Source organism: Lipotes vexillifer, unplaced genomic scaffold (genome assembly GCF_000442215.2).
Source record: "Lipotes vexillifer unplaced genomic scaffold, Lipotes_vexillifer_v1.1 scaffold213, whole genome shotgun sequence".
Classification (NCBI taxonomy): domain Eukaryota; kingdom Metazoa; phylum Chordata; class Mammalia; order Artiodactyla; family Lipotidae; genus Lipotes; species Lipotes vexillifer.
The window spans coordinates 7,609,985-7,625,952 of record NW_006780610.1 but is presented as its reverse complement, the minus strand read 5'-3'; the positions used below and the strand labels follow the sequence as shown (position 1 = coordinate 7,625,952).

General features: G+C 43.4%; 1 protein-coding gene across 1 annotated transcript in view; it reads right to left on the bottom strand.

Annotated features, from left to right (window-relative positions):
- CSMD2 (CUB and Sushi multiple domains 2) overlaps positions 1–15,968 on the bottom strand; it is a 621,436-nt gene that overhangs the window by 92,626 nt on the left and 512,842 nt on the right. Inside the window, exons 44-47 of the mRNA XM_007453867.1 lie at positions 12,737–12,914; positions 11,567–11,712; positions 4,374–4,454; positions 3,772–3,885 (exon numbers count right to left, since the gene is read on the bottom strand). Coding sequence (XP_007453929.1) covers positions 3,772–3,885; positions 4,374–4,454; positions 11,567–11,712; positions 12,737–12,914 — 519 coding nt within the window. The remainder of the gene's footprint in view (positions 1–3,771; positions 3,886–4,373; positions 4,455–11,566; positions 11,713–12,736; positions 12,915–15,968) is intronic.

Sequence of the window (15,968 nt, the reverse complement as noted above, 5' to 3'; positions counted from 1 at the left end):
AGCAGGAAAGGGTCCTCAGCTCTTTTTCTTTCTTTAAAATAGGTTCTCCAATGTCATTTATTTCTCAAATTGTCTTCAGATATTTTATTTTCTACAGTCAATATATTTTAGATTTACTACCATATTTTACTGATTTCTTAGCTTATTGTTAATTTTTGCATCTGAATCATTCTACCTGTATTCATCTTTTTCTTGCTGAATGTGGTAGATATTTCTGGTGTTTACCAGTATCAGACTTTCTTTTATTTCCTGAGCATATAAAAAACTTCACTTTCCATCCATGTGCCTATTTCTGGCCAGTTAGATGTGAGTAGAATAATGTGTGTCACTTTGGGGCTGAGGAAGTGAAAAGCCCTTATGTGAATGTCCATTCTCTTTCTTCCTCTGCTGCAATGGAGGATGGAGGCAGGGGCCTAGTTTTCAGATGGCAGCACAAGATTGAAGCAGCCTGGATCACTGAGTTATCAGCTCTATAGAGTTACCTGGACTACAGAAAAGTTTGCCTGAAGAAGATATAAACTTTTGTTGTGTTAAGCCACTGAGATGTGGGGATTGCTTGTTATTGCAGCATATGCCTATCTTATCCTGACTAATGCACTGAAGTGTATCCTTTAATTATGCTTTTAGTAAGGTAGTAACTTAGTCCCTGTGTGTCTGAAGATTTCATTAATTCATTCTCACTCTTAATTGATAATTTGGCTGGGTTTAGAAGTTCAGTTTACAATTATTTTTCCTGCTGCATTTTGTCTTTTGATAGGTATTATTGTTGATGCAATAATGCTATGAGTCTGATTTATCTTTTCTCCATGATGGTTTTAACATTTTATCTTTATCCTTGATGTTCTATAATTGCACTGTGATGTTTTTAGGTTTGAATTTCACCAAATTTTCTATGTTGCTATAGCACGCTTCTGAGCTGATAGAAAAATGTCTGATCTTTGTCATAGGAGACTAGGATATCATTGGACAAGGCATTAGCTGAAGCAGAAAAGAGAAGAAAAAGCCAAAATGTAAAAGAAAGTTGTACACTGAAGAGGTTATGAATGGAAAAACATCCTATATTCATGGATTGGAAGACCTAATATTGTTAAGATGGCAGTGAGACCCAGACTGGTCTATGGATTCAACTCAATCTCTACAAAAATCCCGGCTGGTTTCTTTGTAGATATTGATAAGTTGATCCTAAAATTCATACGGAAATTCAGCAGATCTAGCATATCCAAAATAATCTTGAAAAAGAAGAACAAAGCTGGAGGACTCACACTTCCTGATTTCAAAACATATGACCAAGCTACAGTAATCAAGATAGTGTGGTACTGGCTAAGGATAGACTTATAGATCAAGAAAATAGAATTGAGGATCAAGAAATAAACCCCAAATTTATAGTCAATAGATTTCAACAGGGTACCAAAACAATTCAATGGGGAAAGAATAGTCTTTCCAGTAAGTGATGCCAGGACCACTGGATATCCATATGCAAAATAATGAAGTTGGACCCCTACCTCACACTGTATATAAAAATTAACTCAAAATAGATACAGTTCTAAATGTAAGAGCTAAAAGTATAAACTCTTAGAGGAAAACATAGATGTAAATCTTCTTGACCTTGGATTAGGCAATGGTTTCTCAAGTATGACACCAAAAGCACAAGCACCCCCCCCCCCAAAAAATATATAAATTGGACATCATCAAAATTAAAAACATTTGTGCTTCTGAGAACACCATCAAGAAAGTGAAAAGACAACCCATAAAATGCGAACATTTTTTGAAAATCACACATCTGATAAAGGACTTGTATCTAGAATATATATTAAAAACTCCTACAACTCAATAATTAAACAGATAAGTAACTTAAAGATGGGCAAAGGATCCAAATGGACATTTCTTCATGCAAATGAACAATAAGCACATGAAAAAATGCTCAACATCTTAGCCATCAGGAAGATACAAATCAAAACAACAATGAGATACCCATTATACACACTAGGATGGCTATAATTAAAAAGACAGTTCATAATAACAGAGAGGATGTGGAAAGATTGAAACCCTCATACACTGCTGGTGGGAATAGAAAATGGTTCAGCTGCTGTGGAGAATACTCTGGCAGTTCCTCAAAAGTTTAAATATAGAGTTACCATATGACCCAGCAGTTCCGCTCTTAGATACATACCTAAAAGAAATGAAAACATATGTTTCACCCAATAACTTGTACATGAATGCTCATAGCAGCATTATTCATAATAGCTAGAAGTAGAAACAACTCAAGTGTCCATCAGTGATAAGTGGATAAACAAAATGTGGTATAGGTACGATGGAATATTATTTTCAACAAAAAAGGAATGAAGTGCTGATACATGCTACAACATGAATGAACCTATAAAATATTATGCTATGTGAAAGAAGTCACAAAAAACCACACATCGTAGGATTCTATTTATACTGAAATACCCAGGATAGGCAAATTCATAGAGACAGAAAGTAGTTTGGTGGTTGCCTAGAACTGAGGGGGCTGGAAAGAAATGGGAACTGACTGCTAAAGGTTACAGGATTTCTTTTGGGGGTGATTAAAATGTTTTAAAATTGATTGTGATAATGGCTGCAAAACTCTGAATCTACTAAAAACCATTGAAGTATACACTTCAAGCGGATGAGTTGCATAGTATATGAATTATATGCCGATCAAGCTGCTATTATAAAAAAGACTATGAAGGGTCACACCTTGGGAAGCCCAAGTATGACACCAAGTCCCAGAGGAAAGCACAAGGCTGAGAATGGGGAGTGAAGCCAGGAAGACTGGAGCCACATAGACATAGAAACGGAGCCAGAGATGATGAGAAACTTGGGCTGGAGCAAATTAAGGAGATTCTGGAGCAGATGAAGGTGAAAGTTCACTTTTATTGGGGACTGGTCATTTGGTATGTGGGTGGGTCAGTCAACTGAAATAAATACCGTATTTCTCAGTGTATCAGCAGCCTAATTCTGGGGCTTGTAGCCCCTCTCTTCCTCGTCAATAATCCATAATGCAGATTCTCCCTACTCTTGATTTCCTAGAGATGGAGGAGAAGCTGACCTGTTTCTCCATAGGCTGCTAAATATCTGTTGGTAGCAACAGCACTAGAAGCAGTAGTAAAACTAATAGCAATAATAATAGCCCACACTGAACAGTTACTATGTGCCAGGCATAGTTTTCCAAAGCGCTTTACATTACTGACCCATTTAATTCCTCATAACAAGCCCATGGCGTAAGTAACATCATTATCCTTATTTTACAGATGAGAAAACTGAGGCATAGCACAGTTAGGTATCTTGCCCCAGGTCAGATGCCTCATGAGTGGAAAGAATTGTTTTTGGTCTTAGTTGGGATAACTTGGTGAAGCACCTTCATTTTCATCAAGGCGTCACAGTGGATTGAAGACAATGGTTTCTTGGTTGCCTAGTTCAGCACATAGCGTTTTGGACGCACCTGCCCTCCAGTAAGACAAGGTTGGTGTATGAGTCCCAACTCCCACCAAGGTCCCACAGCCTTCTGCCATTTCCAGGGAATGTCAGTTAGACAGAAGGGAGACAGAAATAAATGTGGCCACTACAGCCAAATCACAGCCCCGGACCTAGGAGCAGAGCAGAGAACCTATCTAGAGCACTTGTTCACTCACGCATTCAAACATTTACCAAGTGACTTCTTGCTTCATGGGCAGGGACTGGGAATATAGAGAGAAGGAAAACAGGGGAGATGTTTTGGAGGAACTCCAAGGCATGGCTCGGTGTGATTACCTTCACATATTGGGGGCGGCCCTTCAAACTGCAGGTAAGTTCCAAGTTTGCAGGTCAGGATTTCATTCCCAACTAAGGTAAAGCCAGGGAGGCACCTGTAGCGTACGATGTCACCTGTCAAGGAGAGACCAGTACGGGGATTCCCTGGAGAAGTCTGGGCAGGGCTGATTGGCACCCCTTAGTAGCTTGAACCCACTTCCAGGCAAGACGATCAGTGCTCTGTTCACACTAAATTACTGGCTCAACTCCAGTCAAATGACCCAGATGACTGTGGCTCCCCTCACAGCTCAGCCTTGCTGAGCCTAACAGTGTTCCACGTTCTAGGAACTTTTTATAGTGTCTTGCATGGACATATTTCTCAAAACATCCTGACTTGAATCATGGAAGAAAACTGCTTTCCTAGCTCCTCTGGCTACGTATGGCTAAAAAGAAGAGTGGTTGTATTTTGGGTGAAACTCAGTTGACAGAATATCAACCCTCTTGCACTGGGCCTATTGTTTCTCTCCACGGACAGGAGGCAGAGATAAGCCCCACTGGCCAGGCCCCACCCCTCCCCGGCCCCTCCTTGCCAGCCCCATCCTTGCTGGTTTGGGAGGTCTAACCTATGTTGAATTCTTCATTCTCTGTGACCACTTCAGCATTGGGGAGGATGGTGGGAGGAGGGCATTTGGTGAGCGGATAAGCTGAAAAGACAAAAGCAGACAAGTCGGTGTAAGAGCATCATTTTTGGGGCACGTGGCCATTCATTTGTTCAGTGCTTCACGTTCTCACTCCTCATCTATCCACACAGCAGATATTAATGAGTACTTATCTGTACACAAGGCAAGATTAGTCAAGCACTATTTTGCTTATCTGCTGCCATCTGTTTTTATTTGCTTTTGATGCAAAAACCAGGAACCATATATCAAGAGTAACAATAAAGGAGAGGATCTAAGAAGGCAGTGACAGTGCCTAGTGCTGAAGGGAGGGGAGAGAAGCATTTACTGAACACCTACTATATGTCAAGCATTTTCACACGCTGTCACCTTGAATTCTCACAATAGCTGATCCCCCTGCGAGATGTTCTCACTCTACTTATGAGGAACCTAAGATTCAGAAAGCTTCAGTTACTTCTCTAAGGTCACACAGGAAGTAAGTGGCACAGACAGGATTTGAATCCAGGTCTGGCTGCTCTCAAATCCCATATTCTTTCCACTACTCAGCATCTAAATGCTGTGTGTGGTTTACGTGGGGGACCAGCAAAGACAGCTTGTTTCTCTTCTGACCTTTGGCTAAACACTCTGGCTTCAGTGGATTTTCTAAATCAGAAGCCGTCCCTCTGGGCAGAGACTGGCCTGTGTGGGGAGGGTGTTATCGAGGCAAAGTTCAGGGTGGGCTCATAATTTGGCTTTCTTTCATTATCTGGTACGTGGTTGAGTGCTGGATGTGTTAGCTGCTGTTGCCACTGCTGTTGCTGTTATTATTTCCAAAGTCACTTCAACCCTTGCTATGTTTTTTGAAATAGCATTTTGTTTTTAAATTTACAAATGTAACACATTATCATTAATGTGTTAAAGAAAACCTGAGATTTTCTATGAGGAGAGTAAGAGGAAAATTAAACTCATCCATTGCCTTCTCAGAGATAACCACTGTTAACACTTTACTGTAAATTCTTAGGGTATATATTTTCTGCACATAGATTTTTCTTTTACAAAATTTGCACCATGTGACATACTTTGTGTTGGTCCTTGTGCACTTACTATTATATTGCAATAATTTTCCCATGTCATCACATTCCTTCAAAAGTATGATTGAAATGACTTCATAGGATTTAATCATATAATCTACTAAAATTTGTTTAACAGATACTCTATTGTTAACCATTTAGATTTCCAAAGTTTTGCAATTTAAAATGAAACTGTGATGAACATCCTTCTATATATACATCTTTTATGAAGTTTTTTCTTTTTATAAAACTAGGAATGATTAGAGTGTATGACTTTTTTTTTTTTTTTTTTTTGCGGTACGCGGGTCTCTCACTGTTGTGGCCTCTCCCGTTGCGGAGCACAGGCTCTGGACGCACAGGCTCAGTGGCCATGGCTCACGGGCCCAGCCGCTCCGCGGTATGTGGGATCCTCCCGGACCGAGGCACGAACCCATGTCCCCTGCATCTGCAGGTGGACTCTCAACCACTGCGCCACCACGGAAGCCCGAGTGTATGACTTTTTTAAACTACAGGCATCTCCCACTGAACATCAATAATCCATTCCTGGAAATCAGACATTCTGTGTCAAGATGCTACTAGGAGCCTACTTCCCATTACTTTAAATGGGAAAAAATTATAATGCATAACCCAAGACCCAAAAAGTACTGAAAACTACAAAATACCTATATATATGCAACAAACCACTATGCTAGAAGGTAAATACTTAAAGCATCACTTCATGATCACCCATGATTAGTACATTTGTAACAAAACAGCAGTTCTATGCATTGCATATTGCACCATGAACACTGTAGACTTTTCAGCTTGAAACGGAAACCTTAGGCAGAAACAAAGGCTAAATACGAAAGGCATGGCGAGAATGTTTGGGACAGAGCTGGGTGGTGGATCCTTCACAGTGAACATCACTCTGGGATAACCTCAGAGCCAGTGGCACCTGAAACACCTGTTCCAAATATTCATGTCGCATTCTGACATTTTACCAATCATATCTGGAATGTAACTTAAGACTTCTCCTGTATGTAGTTTTATTTAAAATGTTGTATTATGTTTTGAGGATTTAACTTTAATTTTTTCTACAGATGTGTCCACTGAAACACGTCATATTGAGTGACACATAGCTTTATGAAGCCCTCTTGGGGTAACCAGACAGGTTTAATCTTGATTTAACATAAACCAGGGAGGACCAGGCCTGTGTTTGATACATACTTCCATTTTTCTTTCCAGGAAAATTGCTCCAACAGATACTGTCCACAGAACGACAGTTTCTCCAACCCTGGGTGCTTTCATTCTTCTTTCATCTGATCCTTTTAATGATTATCTATTGGGGGTTTGCCCTGGGTCAGGCACTGTGTTAGGTGTGGATGATGCAAGAGTAAAGAGACACAGTCCTTGCCTCACAGAACTTAGAGCCATCGGGGGAAATAGTCATCAATTTTAATCTTTGTCACCTTGATAGCAAACAGAGTAACACTTCTTTTCTTTTATTGGCATTTGACAACCAGTTAGGCTAAATATTTTTTTCATATGTTACTAGACTCTGCATTTTTCTTTTCTTTTTTTTAACATCTTTATTGGAGTATAATTGCTTTACGATGGTGTGTTAGTTTCTGCTTTATAACAAAGTGAATCAGTTATACATATACATATGTTCCCATATCTCCTCCCGCTTGTGTCTTCCTCCCTCCCTCCCACATTTTTCTTTTTAATTCTATTCATGTCCTTTGCCTCTATTTTTCCTACAAATTTGAAAAACTCTATGTACAATATATTTAAGATTGATCTTTGCCTATTATTTCCCAATTTATCATTTGCTCCCATCTATTTATGGCACTCTTTTGACTTGTATAAGCATTAAATGTTTATTTAGCCAATTCTCAATGTTTTCCTTTATAGAGCTTAAAAAAATTTGATTCCTTCCATTCTCAGCCTCGTGCTTACCTTTAAAACATACCTTCTAAAACCTTCTAGGACACACTTAACTTTCCCAGAAAAAAAAATCAATAAAAGAAATCTCCACCTAAACACCGTGAGGATATTTTATAGTTTGTGGTTATTAGTTTGATCGGGTGATTTCCCATTACATTTTTAAAATTAACTTTTAAAAAATTACAAATTTCTGGTCAATGCAGAAAGCTGGTGGAGTACTGAAAAGCAATAAAACAAAAATTCCCCAAGTCCCACCACCTGGGCATAGCCATTGCTAGCATTTTGTGTATGACTTTTGATAGTTTACAGATAACTCCCCTCCCCTCCCCACCCCCAAACACACACTGCATCTACCATGTTATTGCTGAAGAACTCTAGGGCAGGGGGCCATTCAGGACTCCTGTTTCCTTTTGTCTCCATCTCCCTTGTTCCCCTGGGGGGTGAGGCACTGATACAGTTTTGACTCCATTATGTGTTAACATGCTAACTAGTGGGCAGGGCTCATTTGCTTATGTCATCCAAGTTTTACCACTTGTCTCAATAACGTCTTTAATAGCAAACGCATCCAGTTCAGAACCATACGTTGCATTTCGTTGTCATGTTTCTTAGTCTCCTTTAGTCTGCAACAGTTCTAAAGTCTTTCCTTGACCTTCCTGACTTTTACACTTTTGAAAATTATATGCCAGTTAATTTCTAGGATGTAACACTGTATTACATACATTACCCTCAGTTTAGGTTTGTCTGATTCCTCATGATTAGATTCAGGCTGTACATCTTTGATGGGACGGCTACAGAAGTGATGCTGGGTCCTTCTCACTGCATCCTATCAGGTGGGGTAAGATTTCCCCTTTTATTAATCTCTCAGCCAGATAGCTCTTATTTGGAGTCCATGTTACCTAGACTCTTAGGCTGGAAGCAGATGCTTTCCAAAATTTCCTTCTATTTCCTAAACTATAAGTTTCCAAGGGCATTTTTGTCTGCAATTCTAATCCTATTTTGTCATTAAAAAAAAAAATACTGTAGAATATTGCCATAAGTCTCCTTAAGGTATTTTTTTCTTTTTGGTTCTCATATGAAAGGATATTTATTTAGGGCTAACGTTTGGCTATAAAAAGGCAAACATTCTTTCCCCCATCCCATCCCCAATCCCTGCTCTTTGCAAGTCGGCCTCCTTCTTTTTCTTTAGTTCTCGTCTCAAATACCAACTCTTAAGACACATTTCCCCCAATTATTCTACATGAAGTAGATCCTGTACCTTTCCATTTGCTGTCTTACTTGTTTCTTTCATTAGCACATATTACAAGTTGCAAAGATTTTATTTGTCTACTTACTTGTTTGTTATCTCTTCTTGGGGGAAGAAAGCTGTATGGGGAGCAGGCATTTCACAGAGCAGGAAGCAATAAAACATACTTATTCTTTAAGGATAATGAATAGATAATGAATAGATAATGAATAGATAATGAAGATACGAAAGGATGCTCATCCTCATCTTCAACATAAAAGTGAAATGCTATCCACCAGGCTGGCAAAAATTTAAAAGTCCAATAAAGCCCAGCGTCGGCAAGGACGTAGTGCAACAGAAGCTCTACCTCTGTTGCTAGGAAGGGTGTAAATTGTTATAATGTGCGATCAATTTGGCATTACCTAGTAAAACAATATGTGAATACTTACAACCTCACAATTCCACACAGGCATGTACCCTAGAGAAACTCTTGTCCACAAGAAGGAATGTACAACAATGCTCATATTGTTTGAAATAAAATAACTTGAATGCCTATTAAGAGTAGACTAGATAAATCACTATTTTCACGCAATGGAATACTAGACGGCATTGAAAAATGAACTAAATCTAGTCACATGCATCTGCATGAATTTCAAAAGCTTAATTATGAGTGAAAAAAGCAGGTCACAGAAGAACACTTATTGAACAATTCTATTTACATAACAGAAGTAACATGTGAAATGAAACAGTATATATTTTTGGAGACATACACCTATGAGGTAAAATTATAATGTAAAGCAATGAATGGTTAACAGAAAATTCAGGACCGTGGTTAACTCTGGGGGTCAGGCAGGGGGAACGTGTTGGGGGTAGTGCACAGGGGCTTCAAAGGCACTGGTGTTCTTTTTCTTAGGCTCACCGATGGGTGTTCATCTTATTCTTCTTTAAACGGCACATGTACGTTACCCACAATTTTTACACATTGCTATATTCCACAATTTATCAAAAGCCCTATGAGTGGGTGGAAGGTGCCTTCTTGTTCACTCGGCCCCTTGCAAAGAGCCTGTCCCACCCGAGCCCCTTGGCCAGGGCCTAGCAGTAGATCCTCTCGCCCAGGCCCATGTCTGCTCTCTAGTCAATGAGGCCTTGGACCATGGTCTGAGCAAGCACCTAAGGGTCTCATGTCTCATCTGAGGGCATCAGGGGCACAGTGGCCAGGACACACACAGAAGCAAGCGCTCTCCTGGGCAGACTTACTCAGGAGAACTCGGGAACAAGGATGCCCCAGGGCAGGGCTGGGCCTCCTTCACCTGGTCCTGGCGCAGGTGAATGCTGAAGAGCAGGGACCAGAGATCTGGCCTAGGACTGAGGTGATTTCATATGGATCCTGGCAATCTCTAAATATAATAATAGTGATGATCATGATAATGATGATGATTATTATTAACACTGCCATTTATTGAGTACCTTTTATATTCTATGCCTAGAGCTAGGCATTCCCATGCATGATTTCATTTAACTCTGTGAGGTTAGGTACTGATATGATTCCCATTTTGTGGATAATGAAATCGAGGCTCAGAAAGGTAAACGACAGACCCACAGTCACATAGCTAATATGTGGCAGAGATTTGAACCCAAGTCTGTGTGACTCTGGAGTCCACACTCTATCACTCTATGGGCAAGTCACATGGAGTCAGAATGACATAGCCTTCAAGACCTGGGCCCCATTAATGGGGTGAGAAGTGTGCCCAACAAGAGGGGTGTGGGTACCAAGGCAGATTGAGATGGTGGGTTTCTCATCTCCATATCATGCTCACCTGGGCCCAAGCTCCTTAGGGACAGCGGCTGGAGCTGCCAATGCTCTCAACAATGTTGTTTCTGTCTTTCTGTCTCGATATCACTAACTCTCCCAAGGACTTAAGGCTGAATGCCTTCATATTTCTATAAATGCATGTGTGAGGCAGAAACACCCTGCGGTCCCACTGGAGCAGTCAGTGCAGAGCTACAAGGACTGGGTTCTCTTCCCAATTATAGCCATGCAATTTTGGGCAGGCTCTCCTGCCTTCCTTGGCCCTCATTTCCTCATTTGTAAATTGGGGGTAATAATAGCTGCTCACTACGTCACAGAATTCTTAGAGGTCACACACTCCAAGCCCCTCATTCCGCAGGTGAAGAAACTGAGCTCTCAAGCTGGGGAGAGACCTACACAAGGTCAGACATTGACTTGAGGTGGAGCCAGGAATAAAGTCAAGCCTTCCTGATTTCCAGTCCAAATAGAGGCAATGTTCTGCAAACTGTAAACAAGGGGGGTTAGTTCATGGCTGGGCACAAGCCCACGGAGAACTTTTTGTAAGTTTTTCTATGCTGTGTCCACTATAACAAAAATGAGGAAATACCTGGGTCCCTAACCTTGGACTTTTAGAAGAAAGTAGGCTGTTGATAAGGACAGATGCACCCTGAATTGTTCACGCTCAGCTACTTGAATTCTCCCTGATTTTGTCTGTGCACAGTAGTTCCTGTGGGGTCGACAGAGGCCCTGGATTCCTTTGGAGTGGACAACCCTCTAGAATGTGCTGAGGGACAGGGTGGGGCACAGGTAAAGGGATAACCCAGCCAGGGAGCTGGTGTGAATGATGGATAAGAAAGAAGCCTCACTCTGCTGCCTCTGAACTTGAACTGGGTGCCAAGGATCAGTGTCACGGGCCTCTCCGCCCTGCTAGTGTGGAGGGGAAGGAAGACTCACATTTATGGAGCCCGGTGCTGGGAGCTCTCACATACCCTACACAATGAATTCTCATAACCCTGAGGAGACCAAGGCAGAGAAGCTGTGTTGCTCTTCCAAGTCCCACAGCTGGCAAACGCGGGAGCCAGGAGTCAAGCCCAGCACTTGAGAGTCTGCCCACCCCCCCCCACCCCCCTCCCCCACAGGCTTCCATACTGACCGGAGAAAGCTATGGAGAAGATCCCACCCGCAGCTGCATCACGGTGGAACTTGAGCAGGACCTGGTTGGATGAGCTGTGCATTGTCTTCCTGGCCAAGGTGTGGCTGAAGGCTCCGAGCTGTGGGGCTGTCTGCTGCGGCCCATCCCTGCAACAGGAAGGAAGGTCCTGCATGTCACGGGTCACCATGCCTACCTGTTCCACCTGGTGTGTCAGAGGCCTTCAGTGAGCAAAGAGACATCCCTGTGTTGCCTTCCCTGGAACTTTATCCAGTCCCTCCCATTTGTTCTTAGCCATTGACTGGAAACTAAGTGAGAAATCAATCCAGGGCAGTCAGGTGACAGTTATCCAGCCCTGGAAATTTTGAGAAGAAATCCCACTATCTTCTGCTGATTCCCAGAACCTCCAAACAAAGAAATTTTTAAATTATATCTTTGCCCAAAGATTGAGTGGGTTGGAAAAAAAGCTGTCCAGGAAACTGCACTTACCAACTAATAATTCACATTCCCATTTTAAAATTAACTCAAGATACCCTAACTATATAACTAAGAGCTGAGCTGTCCAGTTTGGTAACCGCTAGGCTACATGGGACTATTTACTTTTAAGTTATTTAAACTTTAATAAAGTTTAAAAATCAGCTCCTCAGTCACTCTAGTCACATTCAAGTACTCAATGGCTACATGTAGAGTGGCTGCCATATTGGGCCTCACAGATATGGAATATTTCTCTCACTGCCGACAGTTCTGTGATCAGCACTGGCTCAGCATGACATGACCAGTGGGATTTCACAAAATTCCACTCCAAAGCTTTTTCACTAGTTCAGGTAGCTTATCTTAGGTAAATGTAGAATTTTGGTTTGGACTCTGGAAATACTGAGAAAAGTCTGCTCATCTGTGCCCTTTCCCATTCCCACACCCGTTGGTACTTTGACTGACCCCCAGCAGGACTCCAGGTTGGGAACCACTCTCTTGCCATTCCTTTCCCTCCAAGGAGTCAAAAAGGCTAATTGAAGCTGAGTCCTCATTCCACTATGTTTATTTGAGACCCAAGAGGCTGACAGCCATTTAAAACCATTCTGCTTGTGGTATTCTGGACAAATAGATGGGTGACCCAGTTTAGAGCCCAGTTAGTGCCCCTTTCTCATTGGCTGCTGACATGGCAGCTGGTCCTACCAGACGGTGATGAAGTCTCCAGAGGGCTCCGTCTGTAGCAGGCTGATGTTGAGGCGGATGCCGTGACCAATGGGTACGGTGATCAACCAGACACAGTCCTGGGAGCTGGAGTAGGGACTGGGAAAGCCCGGGGAGTACACAGTGCCATTGAAAGAGGTGACGTTCCCGCCACAGGGCACTGCCAGGGAGAGGACACAAACACAGATGAGTGCTGGAGATCACCTCCCCCCTGAGAATTCAGATGACTTCCTGATGCAGTCCCAGCCCCCAGCACGAACCATCCTGCTCCAGGAGGCTGGGCGGGATGGGGAGAGGAGATGGGGCCGAGGGAGGGCCAGGCCTGGCATTCCCTGCTGTTCCCAACACACCACAGCTCTAGTGGCCCTCCATCTTCAGTGAAGGTCCTCTGTGGGCCTGCCTCAGCCCCTGGCCCCCCTGTTTCTCTTTCTTGTGGAAGAGATCTGTCCAGAAGGAAGGACACACCGAAGCTACCTCCTCTCCTTTCCTAGGAATACTAGAGTCAGGGCTTCAGTACTGTTGCTGGGAAGAGGTAAGAAATTATGATAGTATCTCTTTCTTTCTCTTTTTATTCTGAGATTCTTGGAGTGGTACTTTTGGTCTTGACTTAAGAGTTGCGGATTCTTGTGGTGAGGCTATGGTTGGGTTCAAATTATGGCTAAACCATCAATTGACTAGATAAATGTAGCCTCTCTTTCTTCACCTAGAAAATGGGTCTAAGACTTTGCTCCTCATAGGATCGTGGCGGCAATCAGATGAACTGCTCCATGTAAAATGCTCAGCCAGTGCCGGCTCACGGAGGAGGCATCTGCTACACAGACATGATCCTCTCTCCCTATCTTTCTGTCTCCCCAGAGCGAACTTACGCTTAGACTCACTCTGATCTAGGCTTTAGGCAGGGGTATAAAGAGTCCTGGAAGTCTCCATGGTATTTGGATTGAATCACCATGGAGGAGAATCAAAAGAGGTTCTGGGCAAAAAAAACCCCCAAACAAAAGAAACCCTGGTCCAGAATAATACGTGTATTGGTTGGCATGGGTCCTCACACAGAGATATGGATGGGGCCAGACCAGGCTGAGAAGAAAGAGTCCCAATGCCTCCAAGTGGCGGCCAGGGTTCCTGCGAATGTGAACGCATCCTGAAGCTGGTGCACATGGGCATGCCATCCCCCCTCCATGTACTGAACCTCCATTCGGTGCCAGGCATGGCCAGGGGAGGCAAAGGACAGCAAGGATACCACGGCACGTGATTCTGATCTGTGAGTGTGTCCCAGGGGACTGTGAGTGCCCTGGGACACAGCTAAGTGTACCGGCATCTCCAGCCCAGGGTGGAGCATGCCATCAACATGGAATGCCACAGAACATTTGGGGGCGGGCCCTCATCTGGTCGTGTGAGGGGGTGAGGGAGTCCTGGCAGAATTCACATTTAGACTCAGACCTGAGGGATGACAAGGGCCAAACAGGTAAGGCAGGAGAGAAGAGCAATGTTCTATAAGAAGGGACCAGCATGAGCTCAGAACCAGGGGCCAGAGAGGAAGGCACACGGTGAAAATGGAAAGTATTTCAGCTGAGCTGGAGCGTAAAGTCTGAGAGAGTGGAGAACAGGGGGAGGTAAGTGGGGACCAGGCCCTGAGGCACACCGTGTGCTACCCCAAGGGGGTTGGACGTTACCCCAAGGGAGATGGGGACGCCTTACTAGCTTCTGAGCAGGGCAGTGTCTGGCGTACATGAATGGTTTCGAAGGCTCACCTTCACTACACTGTGAAAGGTGGATTGAGGAACACAGACTGAAGGCTGGGCGCCCAGTGACGAGCCTCATCTAAGTGGCCTGGATTAAGGTGGAGGCAGCTCACAGCGAGAAGTGGATGCATGTGAAGGGCAATTAGGATGGAGAATTAGCAAGACTTGGTGACTAGGTCAGATAAGGGAGAGGGAGGCTGCCCAAATTGAAGGCTGAATAACCAGGGGACTAGAGGCACCCTTCACTAGATGAGGATCTCAATGTAAAGGCAGAAAGACGATGACTTCCATTTTGAACACGCTGGGATTTAGATGCCTCTGGATAGGAGAAGATATTCAGTAAGGAATTGGATGTACAGGTGAAGAACTCAGGAAAGAGATAAAGGTTGCAGATACAGATGGCCTTTGGAGACGTGAGGGAAAGAAGACAGCCTGGGAAAAAAATTCAAAGGACAGCAACACTTAAGGGACAAAGAAATAGATGACCAAAAAGTTGGCACAGGCAGAAAGGTAATTGGAAAAGCAAGAGAAGATGGCATCTAAGAAGCTAAGGGAAGAGGGCTTCCTTGGTGGTGCAGTGATTAAGAATCCGCCTGCCAATGCAGGGGACACGGGTTTGAGCCCTGGTCCGGGAAGATCCCACATGCCGCGGAGCAACTAAGCCCGTGTGCTACAACTGCTGAGCCTGTACTCTAGAGCCCGCATGCCACAACTACTGAAGCCCACGCACCTAGAGCCCATGCTCCACAACAAGAGAAGCCACCCTAATGAGAAGCCCATGCACCGCAACAAAGAGTAGCCCCCGCTCACCGCAACTAGAGAAAGCCCGTGTGCAGCAACGAAGACCCAATGCAGCCAAAAACAAACAAACAAACAAATAAATAAAAGAAGCTAAGGGAAGAACTTTCTTAGGAGGGAGAAAGGATTGTGGCTCAAGATGTCCGATGAAGGAAGAAATGCTCGTTCCTCTCTCCTGTGATGCCATATAAAGGAGTAAAAAGGGAACAAAAGTCCACAATGAAGCTTGTCATATAGCAGATAACCAGCCAACATTTCCAGAATGATGGACTGGTTATACACGAGGATGGTTTTGAAAATCTAAAAAACAAACTGGAACTTGAATAGTTTTAGAGATTATGATCTTATATTCCAACACCAGAACAGCTCAGCTGTGCAAACAAGGTCTCTTTATCTATGGAGAGTTAATACTTCCAGCTCATCGTTTCTGAGCCAGTTACTGTTCTGGGCACTTTACATGAGCCATCTTGCAACCCTCGCAGCTCTTACGAAGCAGAGGTGAGAAGCTCCGTTGTACTAAGGAAGAAACTGGAGGTCAGAGAGGTGAAGCGGTCCAGAGATGAAGCCCAGGGCGGTCTGATTCTGGAACTGGGGTGCTTTCTCCTGGACTATACTGTTCTCCTGCCATATTTTCCCCTTTCAAGACAAATCCCAGCTTCTCCACCAGGAAAAGGAAG